Source organism: Vicia villosa, linkage group LG4 (genome assembly GCF_029867415.1).
Source record: "Vicia villosa cultivar HV-30 ecotype Madison, WI linkage group LG4, Vvil1.0, whole genome shotgun sequence".
Classification (NCBI taxonomy): Eukaryota; Viridiplantae; Streptophyta; class Magnoliopsida; order Fabales; family Fabaceae; genus Vicia; species Vicia villosa.
In genome coordinates this window covers 146,436,736-146,453,931 of record NC_081183.1, presented here as the reverse complement: position 1 = coordinate 146,453,931, position 17,196 = coordinate 146,436,736, and the positions used below count along the sequence as shown (strand labels likewise).

At 31.7% G+C, this 17,196-nt stretch overlaps 1 protein-coding gene across 1 annotated transcript; it reads right to left on the bottom strand.

The window, feature by feature from the left end:
- Positions 1–7,913: 7,913 nt before the first annotated feature.
- On the bottom strand, positions 7,914–9,735 carry LOC131599881 (plastid-lipid-associated protein, chloroplastic-like). The gene is made up of 3 exons (XM_058872123.1): positions 9,145–9,735; positions 8,645–8,840; positions 7,914–8,439 (listed from the first exon to the last, which is right to left on the bottom strand). Exons 1-3 carry the CDS (start codon positions 9,582–9,584, stop codon positions 8,125–8,127), a joined length of 951 nt encoding a protein of 316 aa, XP_058728106.1. The 5' UTR covers positions 9,585–9,735; the 3' UTR covers positions 7,914–8,124.
- Positions 9,736–17,196: the final 7,461 nt, after the last annotated feature.

Sequence of the window (17,196 nt, the reverse complement as noted above, 5' to 3'; positions counted from 1 at the left end):
CATCAACATATCTAGGAGATTACCACCGTCAACACAATATCATCTGGTCCTAGCATCATCATGAGGACACAAGCATCATTTACCACGGGTCTCCAAGAACGAGTTACTCCATTTGGGCCAGACACTTTAACTGACCTTTCAATTTTCCTAATCTTTTCACCCTCAACTAGTTATGTCTTTGTCTCGTTGTGGAATTGTCTTCATGGCCCATACTGCCACTCTTTATTTTGGACAGTCAAATACGCATGCTTTCGTCTAGTCCCATCAAGTTAGTCATCGATCAGTGTGTCTACATTTATCATACATGTTAGGCGTGCTTGTAAACAGTACGCAACATCATTACTTTTTTCTACCCACTACCATTATAAATTAGGGGCTCCTATGGTTGAGTTTACACACAGATACACAAACTCCAAATACCAAACAATCACACAAACACAACCATGCCTCGCCGGACAACCATTAGGCCAGATGGATGTCACCGGACAACAGAGTTGCCGCCCTGGAGATCAACATGGCGTGCCGAACCTGAACCGGGGTATCGCAGAAGGACCGGACATGTCATATTCTCCGCCGTCAAACCTCCCATGCCGGTTATATTTTGGAATATCTCTTCCGTCGAGCAACTCAAGAGGACTCTCCTGAGATTTTTAGAGGGGGAGTACGAGGCCGACGAACAGATAAGAAGCATCAAGAGGCTTAAAACAAGGGCCGATGCTGTGACTGGAGCAACGATAACTTTCTGGGATAACGTGGAATACGACATTGATGCCATTCAAATGATGCATTGACCTAATGACATTGTTTTAACCGTGGTGATTTCTTAGATGTTTTAGTTTATCTTTTTCTGTTGGTTATTTTCTATGTACCTTTTAATTAATGAATGAACTACTCTTTTCCGTGGACGCTCGAGTTAGCTGATTCACTGATCTTATCTGTTGCAATTTAATATATATATATATATATATATATATATATATATATATATATATTTTTTAATACTTTAAAATAAAAACAATTTTATTAATAAATAACAAAAAAAAATAAAAAAAAATGTATATATTAAATTGCAACAGATAAAATATTTAAAAAATAAAATATTTAATTAAAATATTTTATTAAACTTGGTTATTTGGATTTTTTTCCCATTGCAGTTGCGGATCTGAAATTAAAAAATAAAATATTTAAAAGCTCCGCCCATTACAGTGGCGGATCTGAAATTAAATAATAAAATATTTAAAAACTCCGTCCATTGCAGTAGCGGTACTGATAATTGCAGTGATATACCAGTATTTAAAATTTATAATTAATAATAATATGATTAATATATAATAAAATAATTTAATTAAATAATACAAATTTTTATAAACATGTGAAATTAAAATTATATTTTATTATAATATTTTTCATATATATTATTGGTTTATTATTAATTATAATATTTATTATATTATTTAAATTTGTTTTTAATTTAATTAAAATTTAAAAAAAAAAATCCGTAACACTGCTCCGCCCATTCAAAGGGCGGATGTTCCTAAAAAAAGAGAGGCTCCGCCCATTCAAAGGGCGGATGCTCTATAAAACAGTTTTTTTTTTAAAACATGGTATATTGGGAAAAAGTTTGAAAAGTATGGTATAATGGGTATTATTTTCTAAAAAGATGGCAGGACAGTAAAAAATTCATGTATGTGTGGTGTCTCTTTCATGGATCGGAATTTCATGCAATTAAATTTTAGCACATTAATTTATTTAATACATTTAAAGTAGTTAGATGGAATAAGTTTTGTGCCGAAATTTTTTAACTTAATTTCATATTTTATTTTAGTCTTTTATCTAATAAACGTTGCAATTTAGTCTCTTAACAATAGTTCTATTAGTCAACTTAATTATTTCCATTAAATTGGTTGAAAAAACATTAATTGTGATGATGTGGTATGACAGCAAGGCTTAACTTACATTATGACCCAACCAGGGCCGGTCCTGACTTTCTAGAGGCCCGGGGCAAAGATAAAAAATGGACTCTTAAAAAAGTGAACAATTAATCAAAATATTTAGTTATAAATAATACTAATATTATTAATTTTTTAATATATTATTATAAAATAAATGTAATAATCTATCTTTTTTATATAAAAAAAAAACGTTTGAATTAAGTTTGTTTACCGCTTTCTTCTTTTTTCGATATTAGAAGAGTGAAAGTTATAAGTAATAATTACATAGAAATATTTTTTTTAGTTGTTTTGTAACACTTTGCTAAACCATCAAAACTTATTGTAATTGATGTAGTATGAAAAGAGTTGAATTAATTAAAAATTTATAAAACCTTATAAATATTGTATTAGATTAGACTAACTTAAATCAAGATGTTTTGAACTTATTAATTTAATTTATTATCCATATATTCATAAGAATTAATTAAAAATAACACTAATATCCAATTTTTTAAATATATTATTATAAAATAAAATTTAACATATATATATATATATATATATATATATTTATAAACAAAATCAAACCACTAATATTTATAGAGATTAAAGATAGTGCACTGACAGCGTAAAATAATTTTACACTCTCATCTAATTAGGATTCATCAATCAGCCATGTTGCATAATTTTTAAAAAAATAATCGTGATTGACCGACAGTGTAAAATTATTTTACACTGTCAGTGTATATCCTTTTTCTCATAATTATATCATAGTATTTCTTATAATTTAATTATATAATAAACTTTTAAATACTTAATTACAAAAAATAACTATTATCAAAAATTTATATTAAAGAAATAAAATAATTTTTTTTAATATTATATATATATATAATAATAATAATAATAATAATAATAATAATAAGTACTAGTAGTAGTTAGCCATTCAATTGTTGTCGTAGTATTCTCAAGTACATGGCTTGTTTCAAGTAGTTTTGGCCTTTTATTACGAAAATAAAAAATTAAAATCATGAAACACTGCAGCAAGGATCGAACTTGGCACTTCAACATTTCTGCCTAATTACATTACCGCTGCACCAGAAACAACATATGATACATTGTTTCAAAATAAAATATATATAATTAATTTACAGCATAATTCTTAAAGCCCATATAAAAAAATTTGAGGCCCCTCTTTTTTTGAGGCCCTGGGCTGTGGGCCTGCTTGCCCTGGCCCAGGGCCGGCCCTGGACCCAACAAAGGCCTATATGGAACTATGTAATTCTCTGTTGGTTAAATGAAATGGGTTGATGAAAATATTGCAATACAACAATCTTAATGAAACAAAAAATATTAAATAAAGGACCATAAATATTATATTTGAGAGATAAGGAACTTAATTGAAATCAATGTAATAAATAAAGATACTAAGTTGAAATCTTTGTGATTAGAAAAGGAACTAAATTGAAATAATTAGGTTTGACAGTCTAACCAAACTGTAAATACATTCTCCTTGTTTTATGTTATTTATCATAATCAAAATTATGTTTGTTATTTGCATCAAAGCAAACACAATCAAAAGTCAAAGTAATGAAAGTACAAAATGTTGTTTGCATTAACATAATGAGAAGTAAGATCCTTGTTACATATTTTGGATGTTTTGGCATAACATCACAAAATTTGTGTTCAATGACACTAATACAAAGTCAAAGTTTTTGTTCATTGACACTAGTACAAAGCCAAAGTTTTTGTTCATTGACACTAATACAAAAAGCCAAAGTTTGTGTTGATTGACACTAAAAAAGTCAAATTTATACAAACAATAATAAAAAACCATAGCAGACATAAGATCACACTGCAGTTGCTTCAAGCTGAGCTAATGCAAGTTGACTTGGTGCTGGTTGACTTAGTTCAGGCTGACTTAGACCAGGCTGACTTGTTCTAGGCTAAGTTGTATGACTTGGTTCAAGTTGAGTTGTTTAACTTGGTGCGCACAACTTGCAAGTAGCTTTATTGTGCCTTATCATGTGGCACCTACTGCACTTTATTCTAATGCTAGTTCACCTTAGTCGTGTCTCATCTCTCATATTCTCTGATGCATCCCTAGTCCTATTCTTCTTTGGCCTTCTTGGTTGTCTTTTGATAGGCGATGGCTGTAAATCAACATACTTTGTGTTTTTCCATAGAGTTTCCATATTCACAGGATATATTACATGCACATAGCATACCTCATAACATGCTCTATTGTAGAAATCAGGCACAAAATTATCAATATCTAATTGTTGAGCTTTCATGCAGGATATTGCATAACAGCATGGGAACCTTGTCAGCATCAATCTCCTACAAGACCATTCTTTATTAGGTAGGCTCACAGTATACTTTTAACCATTATATGAGATACGTCTAACCTCATAAGCATACTTACCGACACACATGTGTAAAACACAACAATAATTCAGCTTCTTAATCAAATTTAAAACACAATCTAAATGTAAAACAAAGTCAGAATTCAATACCTCTCAATCCAACTATTGGTTTTTCTTATTCCTTTGTTATCCTTCTCTTGATATTTGGTATAATATCACCTTCATATTTGTTAATTTTTTGCTTGTTTAACTCTCACCTCAGCATGAGATACACTCTGATTTCTCCAATCATTATTACAATTGGTTTGGCTCTAGCTGTGACAAAAATAGAGTTGAATGTCTCTAACATATTGTTCACCAAAGTATCACACAATGTAATGGGCCCGAACCTAGACTTGCTCCAAAACTTTGGTGAAATCTTTGTTAGGTGCTTGAATGTCTCCTCATTTACACCCTCCATTTCCAGCATGGCCTTTTCAAATGCATTCATATAACTGGTTGTAGCAGCTTTCCACATTAGTTCTTTGAGCTCGATACCTGGACATTTCTTCCTAAAGTTGTTGTATAGATGTCTTGATATACACAAAACCCATAGTTAAATGACAATAATGAAACATATATAAAGATAAGAGACTAAAGTGATATAATATACCTGACAAAAAATATTTGGTCCACTTCAGGGAGCAATTCATTAAAAGCTGGTAAATAGTTCATGCATTAAAATACATTCAACTCAAAAATTACATTCAACTCAGAAAATAGTAGTTAACTTAGAAAAGAACATTGTCTGAACAAATTACCTTTTGTTGATCATTGATGAATGTGTATGTCTTCCTTAATCTTGCACCTCCTAGGTAAGATATCAAAGTTCTAGGAACCAACTCCATGAATCCTTGGTTTCACCTTCCACAACAGCAAATGCAATAGGCAACATTTGGTCATTTGGGGCCCTTCTAATTCCTGCAAGTATTTACCCACCATAATAACCTTTCAAGAAGAAGTCATCCAAACCTATTATAGGCTAGCACTTGAAAAAAATTGTCTCTGCAGGACTTAAAACAAATATACATCCTTTGAAAATGTGGGATTAGTTGCCTCTCAAGATGCTCAATGTTGTCCTCTCCACCTTGAAATGGTTGACTTGTCAATTTCATAATTGAACCAATATTTGACCTCAATAATTCATGTGCATAATCATGAATTATTTTATACTGCTCCCTAAAAGACTCATCAACAATATCAATATCCACTATCTTTGCTTTGTATGCAAGTGTTTTGTTAATCCCCACATTCCATTTTCGTTGGGTCTTCTCCATGATATCAGTCAGCTTTAAACTAGGATTCTTCCTCACACTGTCCTATATCTTACTACTGAGCCACTTGGATGTGAAGAAATTGACTTTCAGGAATCACATCCTCTTCAAGAACCACATCTTCAGCAAGTGCAATATCTTTATTCATACCCATGTCATTATCAGAATCTTCAAAATTAATCTCCAATGTATTATCCTCACTGCGACCATCTAGTCTATAATCTCCATCAGTGTTATAGTTTAGTCCCTCTTTCACTATAGTGTCCTCCTTATCCAATGCCCTTTGATCACTACCATCATCTAATCCTTCATCTTCAACAGTTTTACTGTTTATCCCCTCATCAACCACATTAGTCCTCATCTAGTCCCCCATCTTCCTTAATGTTATAGTTTTGTCCCTAATCTACATACTATTGTTGAGACTCAGCATTAGCCACCATTGTGGTCCCCTCATCCACAATAGTTGTCCCCTTATCCAAAATGTCTCCTTCATCCACAATATTTTCAATTATAGTTGTCCCCTTATACAAAATGTCTCCTTCATCAACAATATTTTCAACTACATAGGTCCCCTCATTCAATATGACTCCTTCATCCACAAATATTTTCAAACATAGTGGTCTACATTATTCTTTCCAAATTCAGTGTTAGTGGTACCTTATTCAACAACATTGGGTCCTACCATATTGTATTCTAGTGACAGTATTGGTTCCTCAATAATACCAGGTTGTAATATAGGATGAATAACATATAAATGCACTATCCCAGTCAACAATGCATTTGTCTTCATCCTCATAGTCCCCTTGTCATCTTTCAACAAAACCATGTTATTAAACTCAATTTGATCATAATACCAAAGGCTATCTCCAGTTGGATAACATAAATCCTATAACCCACGCAAAACTTCAAAATAACTCCAAATATCAGGATCAACATCCCAAGTTTCCTCTAACCATTTATAACCTAATATGGTAAACTCACCAAACTCACCCCATGATATACAATACACTAAAAAGACTATCTAGGACCTAAACAAGCTACCTAAATGAGAAATAGTTGTAAGGAAGAACAACCAACGGTACATGAGTTATGGTAGCTTCATTAAACATCGGTGTTCAAACATAGGGGTCAGGTCTAAAAATTTGAAGAAGAACAACCATAAGTCTATATGTGTTGATATGACTCTCGGATGTAAGAGTTAATAAACAAAACAAAGTAAAATTTAAACAAAACCAATTTTATACATATCAAAATTTAACTTTGAACCACATTTAGAACATCAACCATAGTAAAATAGAGCAAAATCAATCTTTTCTGCAAACCATCTTATATGAAACGAAATAAATATGAAGAATTTGTAAAAGGAAAAAATAAATGAACAAACTCGACGAAAATAAATGTTTCTGCGTTTATGTGTTCTTTGACGAAAACAAGTTGATTTTTTGACGAAAAAAGAAAAATAAAGCAAACAGCAAATACCATAATACTCTCTTGAACCCTAATTGTAAGAAATATCATCCCAAATGTCCAAAACCCTAAAGAAAATTGAAGCAAACACCGACAACCAGCATATGAAACCCTAAAATTGAAGTAAAAACCCTAAAACAACAAACAAACCTCTTTATCAAGCATAATCATTTCGAAATGCTCTTTGGTCTTTGATAGAACTGTTTATTTGTGATGGATTCTGATGGCAATTTTTTAGAGTTTCTTAGTTTCATTGATGTCCTTCAATTTCTCAAAAGGTCTTGCCATAGTGAAGTTGAAAACAAAAGATTGTTGGAAGAGATATTTGTTGTGGGTTGGAGAAGCCAAGCAGATGTGGAGAGAGATGGAGAAATATAAAACGAGTTGAGAGATGATAAGATTGTGTGGGAAGGAATAGAATAGTGGAAATGATAAAAAAGGGTGGCGTGAATCGATGTTCATGTTTGCAGAAGAGCATGCTTTTGCAAAAAGTAAACAGGATTTTCAAAATTTTTGAGAAAGAGAAGAAAAAATGGTGGCAGAGAAATCAAGTTTTACATATGCAACCTAATTGAAAACGTAATTGAATTTTGTTTTATGTAGTTTATTGTGTTGGTTTCTAACCAAATACCTATCTGGTTGGAAAAAACTAGAAAAAAACTTTTTTTTTCTTCCCAAAATGTTAATTTAAATTAAGTTAAGAAAAAGGTATTAATAGAAAAGGGTATTAATGTGAACGGTAGAACATCAACTTTTCTTAGATTATAGATGCAAGGAGTATGTTTACTTCAACAAAATAAAACTATATACACTTAAAATATGTAACAGATGATACAAATACAAAACAGTGAGTCCCATACATAGATAACGAGTCATTTTCACAATATTTTCTAATTTAGTTCAGATCCTGATTCCCAAATTATGAAGTACTATAACATATTTGTATCTAATCCAGTGTTACTTATTACGAAATTATAAGAACAACCGAACAACCGGAAATTATTATTACATATACAATGACCAAGAAAGTAAACCAATATAATTTCTTTAGTTTGTCAAAAGAGAACTTCCTTCTTTGATAAGAACAAACACACTGCCACCATCACCTCTTGAGATACGCAGCTCTTCATCAAGATATGTAGTAAGCAACCAGGATTGAGCTTTGCTGTTGGAAATTGGAATCTTCAATGGAGGCTGATTGGAAATTGTTTGCACAACTGATGAAGCAGTGCTTTGGACAGAAGTAAGTATGCCTTTGAAAGGTGATAGATCGATTTTTTGCCCCAAGAATTCCACATTTTCTGGTATCTCTAATGAATCTGTCAGTTGTGGAGTGCCTATGATACCTTCCTCAAACTTGATCTAAATAATAACACGCAAGATGAGTGAGACCAATAGCCTAAATTTTACAGGAAAAATAATAATCGTCTCTCTGGTCCTTAGTATAAGAAAAAATTTACTTTTTAAATTCGTTAATGTGTTTCTATAGGACTATGTAGACCGAATATATTGATTATTTTTAATATTAAGGATCAGAGGGAGTAACAGAGAAGGAGGATGAACAGACCTGCAAACGATTTGGACTTCGAATTTCAAATTTGGCGTTGGTACTAATGGAGGTGGTTGTCAATGGACCGGAAAACTGAACAGAGTTTTGGACAGTTAAACTTTCAGAGTCAATAGTCTGAGATATTTCTTCAACCGTAAGCAATGGTAGTAGTCCACTCGACAGCAATGGAAATAAACCTGCAAAGGATGTATACCTGCAGAACCACAAATTCAACCATAAGATAAGTTTGTAAGCAAAGAACAACAAACTATACACTGCCACTATTTTCATCTCATAACTTGCACTATCATTAGCTTAATTTTGAATTAGTCATTAAAATTATAATAGTCCATTCTGGTCTTCCCCAACTCGAGGGATTAGTCGAGTTCAGTGTGGTCCTTCCCAGCTCGAGGGATTAATGTATGCAGTTGCATAGAGATACTCAATTTCTACCGTGTTTAACATCCATGTAAAAAACACAGGAGAATCAAATGAAACAGTGAAACAAAATAACTAACGCGAGAATCCATTTTCCATTGAGCAGAGTCAAAGCATCATTAGAAGCAGGAGTTGGATTCTTCGCCTCAAGCTGAGTAATAAGCTCAACAATCTCCGCTCTCGTTTCACTCGTCGCCTTCAACCCACGATCCGTCCCATAAAACGAACCAACCAAAGCCTTCTTCACCTTCTGCGTCTCACCATCGGCCAATTTCACCTCCGTAACCGCCACAGCCGGAGAAGGCACCTCCTTCTCTGTACCCCACTCATCGTCGCTGGTGTTCGACCGAACATAAACCATCCGCCTCGAGACATCTGCCACCACAATTGGCCTTCCAAACTGTTTGCTTCGGAATCCCACGGTGGAGGTCGGTGGGGAGATTGAAGGTGTGGAGTTGGGAGGTGTGACGGGGAGGGTGTTGGTGTGGAGAAGCTGGTTGAGGTGAGAGAGAGACGCCATTTTTGGTTGTGAGAGTGAAGAGAGAGAAAACACAGATTTTATTGAGAAGGGGTGAGGGAGAGGAACAGAGAAGCGGTGGGTTTGTAAGATTCCAGCGAGACGAGATTACCAACGGTTGAGATTTTTTTGTCCTGAAGAAGCAAAACGGTTAAGATATCTTTGAGGATTCAGATGTGTACGAAAACGTTGTTGTGAAACGAAAAAAGTGTGTTCTTGAGATCAAAAGACAAACTTGTCCTCTCAATTTTTTTATTAAGAATATTCTCTTGATCCTTTAATCAATATCAGAATTTTTTTGAAACTTTTTCTAAATATAAAAAAAAACATAAATTTTAAGAAGTATTTATTACTTAAACGATTTTATACTATTTGATATTACTAAAAAATTAATTAATGTTCAATATTAGTATGTGTGAAATTATTTAGTGTTAATTTAAATTTAGTAAAAAAAAACATTGAAAAAAACCACAAGAATTTCTTTGACCTTTGACCCTATTTATCCTTATAAATAAGACTAAAGATAATACTAAACTAAATATTTGTAACTTTTTAAAGATTAATTACAATAACTCGTAAAATAGTTATAGTCAAAAAATTATATTTTATAATGAATTTAATAATTGTTTTATATTATTGTTGATATAAAAATATTTTATACTATTATTATTAGTCAGTTATAATAAAAAAATTATATTAATAAAATAAAATAACTATGCTTTAAATTTAAACTAATTTCTTTTACCTTAAATATATAATTTAGAGATCAATTTCTATTAAAAGTTTAAAACTCTAGTAATAAAAAAATTATTAAAACTCTTCCTATGTTTCTCATTGATTTTGTTGAGGCTCAAGTTTTAATATAATTTGAATAAAATTACTTTTGTTTCTTATTACACTGTATGTAACTTTTGTCATATATATATTTAAGAAAATTTGAATAAAATTATTTTTGTTTCATATCACACTATTTTATGTTAAAAAAATTATAATACCTTTTTCTATTTTGCGACAAAATAATATGTTTATTTGATAAATAACAATATTCATAATATTAAAGTTTTTTTAGATATTTATAAATATGGCTATCCTGTAGGTGGCGCAGTAGTTTGACTGTTTTGCATAATTTTGGGAAGTGTCCCGAAACATTTTAAAGAAAGTGATCTGGTCTGCGACTCCACCCGATAATTTTTTTGGTGGCAAATTTTTCAAAATCATTAAACAACAATTTTAAGACGTGTTGAAATGTCATGACTATCGAAGAAATTATTAGTATTTCCACAGGCTGTTGTCTCTGACAAACCTTTCAAGTTTGAAGGAAGTCACTTCAAACGTGACGACAAAATTTGCAACTTTTCTGAAGAAAAAAGTTGTCAACGTTCTAACCCATGACATTTTTGTTGCTCCTTATGGATCATCCGAGCAAATTAACGGTAATAAATCAACAGATTCAGATGGTACACTTAATAGTGCTAAAGCTGAATTTGCGGCACAAATTAAAGTGAACGATTATTAGCTTAGAAAAGAAATCGCCTTATGGAAAGAGAATGATTATCTCTACAAAATCATACTTTTAATGGACTCGCAGATGATCTGTATAATTATTACAATAACTCTGATACTGTAAAATAGGCTTGAGATACTTTGAAAAAAAGTATGACACTGAAGAAGCTAGAGCAAATAAGTATTTTGTTAGCCGCTACCTAAAGTATCAAATGGTATAAATGAAAGGTCCGTGGAGGCTAAATGTTACAAACTTCGATAGATTGCTTATAAGAATATTACAAAAGGTGTGCGTTTAGATGAATAATTTCAAATTGTTTTTATTATTAACAAGTTGTCCCCCTAGTTTCAAAGTTTTTAGAAAATTTGTTTCACCACAAAACAATATTCTTTTTCATTGAGAGTCTGATTATTCACATTCGAGTTGAAGCAGAATCTCAGAAACAAGATCAAAAAAAAATATTGGTTGTTTCAAACAACAAAAATAAATTTGCTGTAGTTTTGAAGTCATTTGAAAAATGATTAAAGAATGAGAACCGCAATGTTGTGAACCGAATTAAGAATGAGAACCTTTCAAGGGCCCACATTACTCTAATTGATAGGCAACAACCACCACCTTAAATAAATGAAACTGATGTATTCTCTTGGTTATATTGTAGAAAAATAGGTCATATGATTAAGAAATGTAAGATCTGACTTAAACTTTGTGTTGCCCCTAATACAAAGGTTAACTTGACTGATGAGCAATTTATTGCTTTGATCACTGAAGTCGGCATGATTGGTGAATCTGATGGTTGGTGGTTAGACATTGACTCCTCTAGTCATGTCAGTTATGATAGTGCAGTGTTCAAAACATACACGAATATGAAAGTGTCGTTGGGAGTTGCCTCCACCACTAATGTTATCGGTAATGGAGAAGTGGAACATTCATGTTCAAAACATACACAAATATGAAAGTGTCGTTGGGAATTTCGGATCCTATGAATGTGTATTCATTGAGTATGCAACAAACAGTAAGTCACATAGATGTTATGAACTAAATGCTAAAGTGATCATAGAATCAAATGATGTTGAATTCTATGAAGACAAATTTCATTTCAAATTGAGAAATAGTGAGGACACTGAATCGAATCACATTCTTGTGATACGAAACACCGAAAGCAACGACGAAGTAGAAACAAAACTTCGACCAAGTAAACGAGTAAGAGTTGCTAAATAATATGGGCCCGATTATGCAGCCTATATAGTAAAAGAAGATCCAACAAATCTTCAAGAAGCCTTATCATCTTTGGATGCAGATTTGTGACAAAAAGCTATTAACGACGAGATTGATTCTCTAAAATCTAACAAGACTTGCCACTTAGTAGACTTGCCTCTTGTTTGCAAATCAATCGGTTCTAAATGGGTTTTGAAAAAGAAACTAAAACCTGGTGGAAAAATTGATAAATATAAGGCACGCCTTATAACCAAAGGTATTAGGCAAAGAGAAAATATAGATTTCTTTGATACTTTTTCTCCAGTCACTAGAATTACATCCATTAGGATACTAATTTCAATTGTTGCTATTTATAACTTAATAGTACACCAAATGGATGTTAAAATAACTTTTTTAAATGATGACTTAGAAGAAGAGATCTATATGGAGCAACTCAAAGGGTTTGTAATTCATGGGCAAGAAAATAAGGTTTATAAGTTAGATAAGTCTCTGTATCGTCTAAAACAAGCTCCAAAGTAATGACATGAAAAGTCTAATATATTAATGATATTGAATGGATACTAAGTGAATGAAGGTGACAAATGTGTTTATTATCTGAGAATTGCATTTGCACTATTATATGTCTCCATGTAGACGATTTACTCATATTTGGATCAAACATTTGGGCCGTTACTGGTTTGAAATCATTGTTGAGCAACAACTTTTATATGAGAGACCTTAGAGAAGCGAGTGTGATTCTTGGAATCAAGATCACTAGATCCGAAAAAGGAATTTCTTTGGATCAATCTCATTATATGGAGAAGATCTTAAAGAAATATAATTACTTTAACTGTAAACATGTGTGTACACCATAAGATCCAAGTGTGAAACTATTTAAGAATACTAGTGAAAGTGTCAGGCAAACATAATATGTGAGCATCATTGGCAGTCTTATGTATGCCATTGGTTGTACTAGACCTGATATTGCATCTGTCGTAGGATTGTTGTGCAGGTTTACTAGTAGACTGAGTAATGAGCATTGACAAGCTATTAAGCCAATCATGAGGTACCTTAAAAGGACCATGAATCTCGGTTTATACTATAAGAGATTTCATATTTTACTTGAAGATATATTGATACTGATTGGAATACCTTATTAGATAATTCCAAACAACTAGTGGCTATATATTTAGTATAACTTGAGGAGTTGTATCTAGGAAATCAAAGAAACAAACTATCTTGGCCCAGTACATGATGGAGTATGAGATGATAGCATTAACGACTACTAGTGAAGAAGCAAGTTGGTTAAGATGTTTGCTAGCTAAGATCCATTTGTGGGAAAAACATATGCCAGTTGTTTTGATTCAGTGCGATAGTACCGCGACTATTGTAAAAATTGAGAATCGTTATTATAATGGTAAAAGACGTCAAATTGGAAGAAAACACAACACTATTAGATATTGTATCTCTAAAGGAACTGTAATAGTGGATTATGTACACACTGATGAAAATTTAATTGATCCTTTGACAAAAGGATTAGTTAGAGAAAAAGTTCATAATACATCAAAGAATATGAGACTAATGCCTATAGATAAATGAGTTGTTTATGATGGTAACTCGGCTTAAATGACTGGAGATCTCAAGAAATAAGTTCAATGGGTAATAACAAATTTAGAGTACTATGAGATGATAATGTGACTATAAATAATAAGTAAAACATGAACCCTGAAGCAATAAGAGCAGGGCCAGCCCAAATAATTTAGAGGCCCTGTTTCAATTTTGTTATTTTTTACAATTTTTTTTAAAAAAGTTAGCAGTATTACTTGCTTACTTGACTATCTATTTTAACATATATATTATTAATTAAAAGTATATAATTATAAATACTATTATTAAAATTTAATAAAATTATTTTATAAACATAATTAATTAATTGATAGAACATCATGGAAATACTTCAGAAAATTGATTGAAATTTAAATCAAACAATAACTAGTTTCGTTAGCATTAAAAGAAAATCTGCTATTGAAACATAATTATTGTTAAATAAAAAGTAATGTCCTTCCATCGAATATTTAATGTTTGGAGAAAGATTTACCTATAAAACAAATAACTCACAGCTTACTAATTCAAAGATTGATTTGCACACTTGATGTGGGACCATTTTTTTTTAGCCCTATGCAAATTAAATTATAATTTCCAAATTCAAAACTGAGGCCCTTTAATACCAGAGGCCCTGTGCAACAGCCCTTGTTGCACATGCTTTGGGCCGGCCATGAATAAGAGGATGAGATAATAAAGCTATTAATGAGATCTATACTCGATATGAGGCGTATTTGCGCTATAGGAGTATTTTGATAAACTCACATATGTGATTGTGGAACTTAGGTCGATTCCTATGAAATTTCGAGACCTAATTCCTAGAACTTTCACTAAATTGAAATACACTTGCAAAATCATTAAAACACAGACTATTAGAATACACCTTAAATAAAAGTTATATGTATGTTTAATGTTCAAGAAAATCATTTTACTCTTTTTGAATGACTTTAAAAAGTAGCCCAATTTTTTAAGTAAAATTTTAGTGTATTAGATTTTTGATGCTGTGAGTTTTTACTGACTAAATTATATTTATTAATGAAATTACAAACATATAAATTTAAATCGATAACAAAAGCGTTTCATTGTGTTAGAAGTGTAAATTTTATCACGAAATATAAAAATTATTTGCATTTTAAAGTATTTAGGAGAAGGGTAAAGTTGGATTTCACCAAACTCAAATAATGGAAAATGATAAAGACGTGTAACAATAGCAAGGAAAAATACTAAAAATAGCATAACATTATAGTCTTTAAGGCTTTTGTAAGCAGTTATCGTGGTCAGACAATAGGACAGGTGGATATTTGAGATTTTAGAATTTTGCAAGGAGAAAATAAGAGAACAACCGAGACTTGCCGACTTGGGAAATTAAATTGTGCGTTCTCTGAAACTGCACGATAACTAAACTTTTCTTTGATAAAAAATTTAGATAGATGTTTATGGTAAATGAATTTGTAGATTACTCGTGCTTATAAATAAATTAGTTGATCAAATTTATATCGTTTAAATTTATAAATATGACATGGATTTGATTACTTTCATACGGTTTAAAGATTTAACTAAATTATATAATTTTAACAAAGTTAGTAAATAAAAATAGAAACACAAACAAGAAAATGGATATGAAAAGGATTTTTTTTTGTTAAAATTTAAATTTAATGTTAAAGAAGAATCTTAAAGAGCATTTATCTAAACCAATATTGTTAGAATCCAAATGCAAAAGTTCAAAAAAGAAACAAAAGACAACTCAAATGGGCTTCAGGATTCAATATTAAATATTAAAAGTAGGGGGTGTACATGTGTTGGATTGGACCGGGTTTGACCTAACCCGTTATCCAACTCATTTAAATTTCAATGGATTGGATTCGTCATCCAACATGCAATTTCATTATTAAAATTGACCCAAACTGACCCGTTCATTTATGGATTGGGTTGCGTTGGATTCATGGATTGTATTTTAAATTAAAAAATAATAATTTTTTAAAAATATTGTAACACAATTCAATACATTTATACTCTTTTCTAAGACACAAAATGGATGAAGAATATATTATAAAATTCTACAAGATACATTATTTTTATTAGATACGCAAGTTGGAAATGATACAAAAGAAAAAAAGAAACAACATTTGGTCTTAGAATTACATAAACTCATTGATCTAGTAGTATTATTCGTGGAGAATAAAGTTTTTTTGGAAAAATTATGGTTAGTACTGAGATAATAATTTTATATTTCTATTTAAAAAATAATAAAAAATAAGAAATTACTATTGTTATATCAATGGATTGGGTCAACAGGTCTGCGGGTTGTAAAACTCAAATCCGATACCCAAACCAAAACTATATGGGTTGTTACGGGTTGGGTTGGATATACCCGTAAATGAATGGGTTCGGATAATTTATGGGTTGGTTTGGTTTGGGTTAGCGGGTTCGTGGGTCGACCCACACCCATGAACACCCCTAATAGGATATGTATTAGTAATTATTTTTACTTTTATATTTTCGTTGTTGTCTTTTCAAAAGTGGCCCAGACCTAATGACTTAGATAATCCTACTATTTAAGTTGTAGTATTTAGCTGAAGTTGTTTAATGAAAATGTTCAAGTTATTTTATGTTTATCCTCCTTTAGCAGCTTAGATATGAATGTTATCCTAAATAAATCTATCATTGGTGCTCTCAAATTCTTCCCTGGCCACAAGTGTGTCTCTAGCAGATTTCGTTTACTTCTTGTCGAAGAAGAAATTCATGATACATCACAAATGGATGAACTTCTTCATGAAAAGGTTGTTAAGGCAAAATCCAATGACACATATTTCCAATTATCACCTCAAGCTTTGACGATTCAGTTTTCTCCACAAACTCTCAAATTCCAAGGTCTTGTTGGAGGACTTCCGGTGATGATTTTAGTGGATACTGACACCACTCATAATATTCTCCAACCCATAATTGCTCACCATCTCAACCTACCAACTACCTCTATTCCACAGTTTTCTGTGATGGTTGGAAATGAATCATATCTTAAATGCGAAGGCATATACAACAATGTCCAACTTACCCTCAAAGACAAACTTTTCTCCCTCCCATTTTACCTATTGCGAATAGAAGGTGCGGATGTAGTCCTTGGGATGGCTTGGTTACGCACACTAGGTCCTATTCATGTTGATTTTTTCATCCCTTCGATAACCTTTAACCACAAAGACACATAAATTACTCTTACCGGTGACCCTAAAACCTCGCCTACCTTAACCACATTTCACCAGCTTTGCCAACTTATCCACACAAACTTCATTGTTTCTTTTCACCTTATAACTTTTCAGC